The sequence below is a fragment of the Musca domestica genome, unplaced genomic scaffold, assembly GCF_030504385.1.
Source record: "Musca domestica strain aabys unplaced genomic scaffold, Musca_domestica.polishedcontigs.V.1.1 66, whole genome shotgun sequence".
Lineage (NCBI taxonomy): Eukaryota > Metazoa > Arthropoda > Insecta > Diptera > Muscidae > Musca > Musca domestica.
In genome coordinates, this window is record NW_026712376.1 from 4,057,534 (window position 1) to 4,067,982 (window position 10,449).

Sequence of the window (10,449 nt, forward strand, 5' to 3'; positions counted from 1 at the left end):
CCAAATTTGAAATAATTCCGGTGAATAATGTCGCTAAAATCATCAAAATACCGAATATCGGGAGGTACCGTTATATGGGGGGCTATATGATAACTTGGACCTTCATGGCCCATTTACGAACTTAACCTGCCTACTGGGAAAAAATACATGTGTGCAAAATTTTAGCCTTCTATCTCAACTTGTTCGAAAGATAGCGTGTTTACAACAGACAGACAGACAGACGGACAGACAGACACACAGACAGACAGACGGACATGGCTAAATAGTCTTTGAATTTTACGCTGATCAAGAATATATATACTTTGTTGGGTCTGACATGAATATTTCGAGGTGTTACAAACGGAATGACAAAATTAATATACCCTCCATAGTATGGTGGAGTGTATAAAACGTTAAACTTTGTAAAATGCACCGATATTCTCCAGATTCTCATTTCGTCTAATTTGGTAAAAAATATATTGAGTTATACAAAGTTTGAAGAAAATCGCTAAATTAAAAATCGCCAAAATGTTGACTTGTTGTGGCAGATTTACTAGAGGGAACGAACCGATATACTCCATATTGAAATTCTTTCTATGTTTAGAAAAAGTATTGAGTTACAACATTTTAATAACCCCCTGTTCCAGGATGCAAGAAAATCTGTAAAAATAAAATTATCAGAATTTTATATTCGACCGAGTTCTATTTTTACCTGTCATATTGGTTTAAGAATGCAGTTAAAGTGTTCAAAATTACATAAAGTTGGGGGGTACCGTTATATGGGCGTAAAACAATTACGGTCTTTGAAACAATTCTGTTGAAATTCTGGCTAATAGCATATTACCGAAAATTAGGAGGTACCGTTATATATGAGGGCAATAGGAAAACGTGAACCTATTTAGACAATGTAGAACAAATATCTAATTTTCAACAGATCCGTTAAATCGTCAAAATACTAAACATAGGGAGGTAACGCCATGGAAAACATGGACCTATGTGGGAAATCCTAAGACACAGGAAGTAGAACTTACTGTGGGCTCTACATAGCGAGGATTTCAATGTTCCACCCAAAATCGTACACTTCCATTTATTTCTGACTTCTTTTTTGTCCACAATGACAACCCTTCTAGGCACGAACAATAAAAAAATCTATAACAAACATCATTTGCCGTTGTTGTCGTCCAACCCGACAGACAGAGAGCAAACATTAAATTTTTCGACGTCACCAAACGACAAACCGACAACAACAACAACAGCAGCAAACCGAATTACGACAGTTGCGATTGAAAGTGAATTTGTTGTTGATGGTAATTGTTATCCTCTCTCTCTCTCTCCCTCACACACATACACACACTTCTTCCGGACTCTCCCTTTTTTCCAAGTGTTTCAATGAGAGAAAGAAAGAAAATATGCGTGTGTCGGCCTGTCTGTCTGTCGAAAGTACTTTCCTTCATGCCGGGAAAATTAATTAAATTATAATTTATTTTGTTCCCTCCACATAATGTACACATCAACGATTCCAATCTTTACAATGTCAAATTTCCTTTTCGATTTAATTTCAAACCGCAACTTAACGATGAAAATGGTTTTTGGTACCCATTTATTGAAGCTGTTTGTGCCTTATCCTGTGGCAAGATAAGGCACAAACAAAACATTTGACAAATTCAAGATTCTAGCCTATGTATTCTATCTATGGAATTTATTCAAGGGGATATTAGATTTGTAGCCTTCTAACTATTAAAAAAACTTCTATATGAAGGATATTTTCAGGAGTTTTTTTTTTCTATCCGTAGAAAATATTAAATAGATAAAACTTGAATGGAATCGAAATTAGGTTAAATGGGTCAAAAAGTGTGTAACACCTAGAAATAGCGGTTATAGACCCAGTATGTAGTATACCTATTATCATATCTCGGCGAGAAAGTCGATCTAGCTTTGTGCGTCCGTCCCTCTGTCCATGTTAAATTGTAATCATTATAGAGGTCGTAATTACGGTGCGATCTTTAAGACTGGATTTAGAATAAGAGTAGGGTCAAAATAGGAACCTATTATTTTTGAAGATAGAAAATTGTACCTCTGGAATTTGGGCTATACAAAAACGACTTGGACCTGTAACTCCATGAACTCCAAATTTAACTCCAAACTTAACATTAACTCCAAATTTAACATTTGAAACAATTCTTTGAAAAATGTGGAAGAAATCATGAAAATATCGAATATCGGGAAGTACCGTTGTATGTCAGCTATACGAAAATTTGGACTTTTATAGTCAATGTGCTTATAGATCAGAAATTTTAAGAATCAAAATCATCTGAATATCGAAAATTTGGAGGCAGGTCTATTTTGCATCTGACCTAAAGCTTAAATAAACGTTTCTATACAACATAATTTCCTACACTTAATTTAAAATATTTTTTTATACCCTCCACCATAGTATGGAGGGTATATTAAGATTGTCATTCCGTTTGTAACACCTCGAAATATACATTTTAGACCCCACAAAGTATATATACTCTTGATCAGCATAGAATTCTATGTCGATTTATCAATGTCCGTCCGTCTGTGGAAATCACTCTAGCTTCCGAACGAAATGAAGTAGGTTTATAAAATTTTACTCAAATGTGTACTGCAGTACATAGGACATTTGGTATTGAAAATGGGCCATGTAGGTCCACGTCTTCGTATAGCCCCTATATAACGGTACCCCCCGATATTCAGTATTTTCAAGATTTTAGCGACATTATGTACCGAAATTATTTCAAATTTTGTATTTGAAGTTCGTAGTGGATACTACAGCCTATGACAGAAAATTGTCTGTGCAGATCCACGCTTTATAACCACCATGGTACCCCCCTATATTCGGTATTTTGATGATTTTAGCTACTTTATAAACAGATTTTTTCAAGTTTCGCATTTGAATATTGTAATAGTTAGTGACAAAAGTTGCCTATGCAGGTCCACGTCGTCGTATAGACTCTAATATACGGGTACATTAGGTATTTTTCAGATTTTAACAGAATTTTTAACGGATTTTATTTTTTTGAAAATTGTTAAATTCGTACCAAATGGTGGAGGTTTTTCAAAGTTCAACATTTTTATATTTTGAGTCGTAGTACCAGACGATTTTTATATTACATCTATGGTTGGTAGAAATATTGAGATATACTAAGTTTGAAGAAAATCGCTGACTTGTTTCGCATATTATGCGAATTATTAAAAATATTGACCCTTTGTGGGGAAGGTACCAAAAAGAATGGTCCAATATATTCGGAACTAGATGAAATGTAGGTGAAACAATTGTGAATTTAGAAAAAAAAAAAACAGCGAATATTTATTTCAAATTTTTTAAATTTGTAACTACTTAAAATTTTGACGCCTTGTGGGGGAGGGATCGGAAGGAGTGGTTCTATATTTCCTATCTTCCCACCAGATCTTGAGTTTGCTAATTTTCTTATTTTGCATTTTATGAACGGTATAATTATTCAAAAAATGTGCTAGAATTAGTAGAACTATATTGTACACCTCCGAACTCGATAATAGTATTACGATGTATCGAGTCTGAACCAAAACCAAATAATATATACCCTCTGTAGCCATATGGCTGGCGGTACTCCAGTTCAGCTAAAGAATGTAGTTAAAGTGTTCAAAATAACAAGATGCGGGTGGAATCGTAACATGGACACAATACCAAAACGTGAACAATTTTCAACCATAAGTAGTCTTAAATACCAAAATGCAAAAAGCTTTCGTGAAAAAATGTGGCTAGAATGATCAAATATAGGTATATCAAAGTCCGTCAGTGAATGTGACCCACATCGTCAAGATCAGGGTAGGACCCATTAGATCTACAAATAACAAAATTGTTAGAAAACGTGAATTAAAAAAATACCGCTAAAATTACGAAAAATTACGCTACAAACTCTTAATATCGAATTGCACACAATTCCATAGAAACAAGTTAAAAAGTATCAGTCCGTTTTGCCGACAGATGTATACCCTCCAAATGTTCTGAAAAGGTGTAGGTCTAGAGACCTAGGGTCTAAAACCTATATTTCGATAAGACACGTTTTGGCCGTATCAAATTATATTTACCCTCTCTAGCCTGAGGTATAATATTTACCCTGATCCCGGGAAACAATTTTTTTCTCGGAAGTCGGAGCCGGTACCCCAGATTTTTGACCCGAAAGTCCGGGTTCAGGATCCGGACCCACTTACCCGATATAGACAATATAGATATCGTTCGAAATGAAAATATCTATCAAACAAGTGGTCACATGATGGGGTAATTTTTAAGCGATTCGGAAGTTATAGTCAAATTATTGATTTTTTGGACAAGGATTTTTTTTAAAAAACCCATGGTGTCGGAAATGGGCCCATTATGGGGATCAACCAAATTGACGCCAAATTATTGCTGACACTCTTACCTTTCCAAAATCCAATCAAATTTGTGATAATACCTATTCTGGGTTCGAGATATGGGTCTTTCCACCCGCATAACCCGATTCTCACCACTTCACTAAAATTATGTTTTCAATAAAAATAGGTTTATTTCGCGTAGCCGGGGTTGGAATTACAAAAGTATCAAATTTAGAAAACTTTGGTTCGCGTCAGCCAGTGAAGGACATACCCAAAGGAGAAAATCTCAAGCCCAGGCCGGAGGCCTGCTACTTTCAAAAAGTATCCAATTTAGAAAACATTGGTTCGCGTTAGCCGGTATGGGACATATCCAGAGGAGAAAATTACAAGCTCCGGCCGAAAAAAAACTTTAGTTCGCGTAGTCGGTTGAACGTACCCAGAAGAGAACTTCTCTGAATCAAGAAAAGGTGGCTGGATAGGTATTTTCATAAGCTTTCAAACGATACTTATATTGTCTATATCGGGTAAGTGGATCCGGGTCCAGCCCGAGTTCTTGAACCCGGACTTTCAAAAATGTGAGGTCCCGGTTCCGTCCCTCAAGAAAAAAAAAATAGTTTCCCGGGATCAGGGTAAAAAAACTACATCTGGAAGAAATTTTGAAAAAATAGAAGAGTTTTGAAACAACTCTAGTTTAGAAGTTATAGAAAATTATAGTCAAATTATCGATTTTTTGGAAGGGTATTAGCACAAATTGTAGCATTTTGGAGAGGTAAAAGTGTCAGCAATTAAAAATAACATCCGGGTCGGTATTTTGTTGGATAGGCATTTTCATAAGCTTTCCAAGGTTATCTATATTGCCTATATCGGGTAAGAAGATGCGGGTATAGTCCGGGTCTTGAACCCGAAAAAAATAGTTTAAAGGGACCAGGATAAAGATACCTAAGCTAGAGTTACGCCTGTTGTTTGAAGAATATCGGGCCACAGTGGACTTATTGCGAGGCGTGTTCGGTGAACATTTTATTTCACGTTCGGCGCCAGTCAATTAGCCACCTAGATCGTGGGCAGTCGCGGTCGACATTTGCATGAAAAAAACCCTCAAGCATCAAATTATATGGACCTTTAAAAATCACGCTTTATTCACATTATTATAATTAAACATTCGAAGCATGTTCAAGTTGAATCCCCCAATTAATATGTTGATTCTGAGAATCCAGCTACTTGGCAACTCTACACCCTTTAAAATACAAAGCAGAAGAGGGCGTAGAACCCCAACATCCAACATCATCTTTTGTGAAGTACGAAAAAAGAAAATAAAACACAAAATAATGAGACAGAATGAAGCAAACACACACACACAGCCACACTCACACACACGCGAACACATGAGAGCAACACAGAACACCAACAAGAAAGAGTCGAACACACAAAAAAAACTCTGAATTAAACAAAAAAAATCAGCAAATCTACTAACAAAGGAAATTTCAATGAATGACTGAGTGACTGACTGGCAAGTTGGCTGGATGGCTGTCTGACTGGATATGGCTAAGAGATACTACTACACACAAGTGGGCAAAAATGTCTCTACGGCTCGGATGGAGCCCAGACACCAACTGGTCGGTCTCACCAATTGGCAACACTTGCAAAAGTTTACATAAATTTTTATAAATAAATAATTTGCTTTTAAAACAAATAAAAAAAACTCCATTGTATTTACCCTTAGAGCAGCTAAATCGATATCGTCCAATGGACAATTCACGGAGGCGAGTTGTTGGTGCGCCATTTTGATTTGCTATTTTTGTTGATTTTGTTTTCCTTTCCTCTGTCGCTGTTGCTGTTTTTCTTGTTGTATTATTTTTCCTTTTTTTGCAACACAAATAAGAGAAAATAACTTTAAAAGAAATATCTTTAAGTTGTTGTTTTCGTTATTTTTGTCTTCTTCTTCTTCTTGTCTTCTATAGGTGTTGTTTCGTTTTGGTTTTTAGCACTGTGAAGAACTCCACCATACACACACGCACACACACCAAACAGAGAAGAGAACACAATTTGTCGTTAAATATTATTTTTTTATTTCTCCTCGATTATTATTATATGTATATTTGTTGGAGTTGTTGTTCCCGTTGACGGACGTCGTCGTCGTCGTTATTCATAAGTACATTCTTTACACACATACATACGCACACAATGTGGAAGAGAGCGAGAACGGTGGGGGCGACACGAGACGGAAGAAATAAAACAAACACTTTCACAACTGTGTGACGACAGCGGGTGGCGGCGACGGCAGCAGCGGAGGCGGAAACAAAAGAACCCAGAAATATAAAAATAATAGGATAAAACTTGTTTATAGAAGAATTAGGCAGAACAGGAAGAAGAGAGAAAACACAAAACGACAACAGGAAGGTGGATGGATATACACTACTCGCTCGGCTCACAGAGCCACTGCTGGCTGCTGTCGTCACCGCTGGAAAAGAATTGCATTTGCACTTTTTCTATTTCTCCAACTTCTGCTCTTTGCTGCCCTGCTCTTTGGTTACACTTCTTTATCACTTTTCCAGTTTTTCTTTTATTTTCACACATCTCTCTCACTTTTTACAAAAATATAACTCCAAATTTTCCTTTGCAACAAATTCACATTGGAAAAATATTTTCCAATCTCCTCGATGTTTATGATTCACTTCATCATTTCTTTATAACCGGCCCTTTTTGCAGTATTTCTTTATTCTTTACACGCACACACACACTCAAACTCAAATATACGGCCGTTGCTGCGTTTTTCTTCCACCGATTGATAGATAACTGAAAATTGCCAAAGAACAGAGCACACATAGAGGATAGACAGTAAGAAAACAAGAAATAGAAAAACCCAACCAGATTCTTCTCAGGCAGCAGCAGCAGTCGGCAGCAGCTCCATTCCGAGATTTTTTCTCTCTATTTTTTCCCGTCCCGTCACGTCACACCACAAACACACAGCAATTTAAAACCTTTTCCTTTGTCGTTTTCTTTGAATATCAAAACATATTTTCAATCATTTTCTCATTGCAAATAATTTTTGCTGAATTAGGAAAATATTGTATTCTTTTCTTTTGCTCACAGATTCTTTTTATTTCAAACTCAGTGGGATATCGAACAGAAGTTTCAAAACTATTTTATGTCTACTTCCACGCCCGACTTTTTCTTTTCCAACATCGCGAGCCAACTGATTACTGACTCAGATTTGTTCGAATAATCGGAAGAGATTTGAAAACGGAATCAGAAAAAGTGCTGCCAATCACAGAAGTGGGTTGAAAGCAGAGCCACAATAAGTGGAAAGAGTTTAAAATGGAAATAAACAAATGCTGCCAATTTGTGTGGAAAATCAACTCTGTGTTAGTGATTCAGTGGTTGTGTGATTTGTTGTACAACATAAATGTTGACATGTATGACAATATTAGGTGTGTACGATAACATAATGTTTGGACAAAATATTACAAAATGCTTTTCCGCCAACCCAAAAATCCAATAAGTGAGAGCGAGAAAAGAGAGCAATTTTGACAGTTACGGAGAAACATGTACTCAATAAATATTACCCAGTCACATCATCTGATTGAAAAGCAGCAGTTTTGTGACCGGTGCAAAAATGTTTATACATTTCATGCAACAATTTATTTATTTTCATTATTTTTCCGATAATAAACATTCAACATTGTATTGTACCATTAAAGGACTAATTTTGGATTCATCTTGAGTTGATGTTCACAAGAATTAAAAAAAATGTAACGAATACATTTTGCACAACGGCAGGTTTCTTGCTAGATTTTATTAAAAGTTAGTCGATAACTTTATGCAAAATTTGCATGCGCGAGACAAAATTTTTCAAGTGCATGTTACTGAGTAATTTCTACTGGAAACGCTACCGTACATACCAATTTACATGTTTCATATTTTTTTTTTTTTTTTCAGATAAGTTAATTGCCAAAAAAAACTTGTAAATCACAGCGAAAAAAAAGTATTTCGCCTTGACACAATAGCAATTTTGGCAACTGTCGATCTTTCCAAAGCAGTTGGCCAATATTGACCAATTCGTATCAGAACTAAGACTGATATGAATATTACAAACGTACTAGATTAGGACTATATCGACTACTTCCTGTACTTAATCACCCTTATCACTAAGTAGACGCGTCGTAACGACTAATTAGTATTATGTGTGTCGTATGCGAGAAATTACAACTCTGTGTGAAATTCTGTTACAATTTTCGTACCACAAGACGCGTTCTAATTCGACAAACACTGCAAAATTAGTCGTTAGAGATTTTGTTGCCGACAACACAAAAAAGTTTTTACAAATTGACATTACAAAGGAATAATATACAAAACGGATTTGAATAAGAAGTATATATCAACATTACAAAATATATGTATGTACATATATTAACATTTCCATATTTATAGATTTAAAGTCACAACGAAGAACCAATTTGACGAAATTATCCAGATCTTGAAAATAAATCCACATTTGGCTAGAGGTTAAAATGGCTTCAAAAAAAATTAACATCAAGGAAAAAATGGAACAAAATTAGTGCGAAACTCAATATCCTAGGACCGCCGGTTCGAACAAGCGAGGCCTGGATGAAAGAAAGACTACAAATTCAAATTGAGGAAGTAGCTAGTTCATAACAAGACAGAATGTCGTGCTATCGGTGGAGGGCCCTTCAAACAGTTCATTTTAAGCGACACGGAGGAAGCAACATCACGCTTGTTACAATTAGAGACAATTGTAAATGCAGGGAACCAAGCAACTGGAATTCAACAGCGTCCAACAATTGGTGAACTGGAGACTGAGGAGGAACTGTTTGAAGGGTTTGAAATTAGTGAAGACAAAGAACACCACATCCCCTGCACACTGACTCCTCCAAGGGTAAATAGACTACACCGAAATATGCAAAAGAAGCAGGTTGTGGTCATCCCGGATGTCTGTACGCTTACATCTGTAAGCACAAATAACCCGCATTATTTTCGCCTCACGTTTAAATCATTTTGAATACACTTATCTTCATCCTCAGCTAAAAAATGTCCAGGACTTAACATATTTCAATATTTAATTAAACAAATAATCGTTTTACTTCAACCATTTCAACTGACGCTTTTATTTCTTTTAACCGGGTAGCTCGTAAATTCAAAAAATGTTTATTATTCCAGAGCATCCTGCTTTTTCATACCTATTATAAAAAGAAGACGTAGTCGAAAATTGTACATAATACCAAAAATTTCTAGTTACGACAACGCCTACGACTACGCATGGTACAATGAATTCAAGGTAGGGCAGAACTACCATATGATTTAAATTTTTTTATTTTTCTGGCTTAATATGTCAACTTCATTTGCTTATGTGTGTGTTTTCTTTTCAATAATAAAAAAAATGTTCAGAAAATATTCAAATTCGGGTGTTTTCAAAATGTTTATTGCAACGAATACATCGACAAAATTTACAGTTTTTGTCGCGAAATAAACCATAAAAGATATATAGAACATGATATTGAAAAGAAATTTTGACCATTCATTCAGTTTTCGCGGTTTTAAATTATTTATTCAAAATCAATGCAACAAGTTGTTTGCTTTTTTATTGTTTTGATAGTAATTCTGACATTACAAGCCAAACAGGTAGACCTCTATACTTGCAATTTTTTCAAAGTTGACCCACCTTCTCTTCATTGTACCATGCGACTACGTCTACGACAACGCCAACCATAATAAGGGTGAATATGTGATATGTGCACATTTTTTTTTGTAAATATGCGTGAAGTAACAGATACAGCGGACTGAAGTATTTCATTTTAACACTTAATCTATACTGATAAAACTATTGGTATGGGCAAAATTACAAGAAAAACTAATCGGCCCTATTACGGTTGTCGTCGTTGTCGCAAAATGAAGTCGAGGCGACAATAATGATATTAGGGTTGTCGTTTTTTGTCGATAGCGACAAATTATTTCTATTATAATTGTCAATACAATAGCCGACGTTAAGTCGATTTTTAAGAAAATATGTCGCCGTAAAAAATTGTGACGACATTGTATTTTTAGTGGACGTTGATATTGTAACTTTTTTGTATTTGATATTTGACCACGACTTGGAAA

At 35.6% G+C, this 10,449-nt stretch overlaps 1 protein-coding gene across 18 annotated transcripts in view; it reads right to left on the minus strand.

Annotated features, from left to right (window-relative positions):
- The window catches only part of LOC101897554 (serine/threonine-protein kinase mig-15), a 137,253-nt gene extending 129,695 nt beyond the window's left edge, over window positions 1-7,558 (minus strand). For 6 of the 18 annotated variants that reach the window (XM_059129688.1, XM_059129687.1, XM_059129690.1 and 3 more), the window contains exons 1-2: window positions 7,424-7,551; window positions 6,050-6,583 (exon numbers count right to left, since the gene is read on the minus strand). In XM_059129688.1, the coding sequence (XP_058985671.1) occupies window positions 6,050-6,115 (66 nt within the window). In that variant the 5' untranslated portion in view covers window positions 6,116-6,583; window positions 7,424-7,551. Of the gene's footprint in view, window positions 1-6,049; window positions 6,584-7,300 lie in introns of all 18 variants that reach the window. The other 12 variants (XM_059129693.1, XM_059129692.1, XM_059129691.1 and 9 more) reach the window with 10 other exon arrangements.
- Between the last annotated feature and the right edge of the window lie 2,891 nt (window positions 7,559-10,449).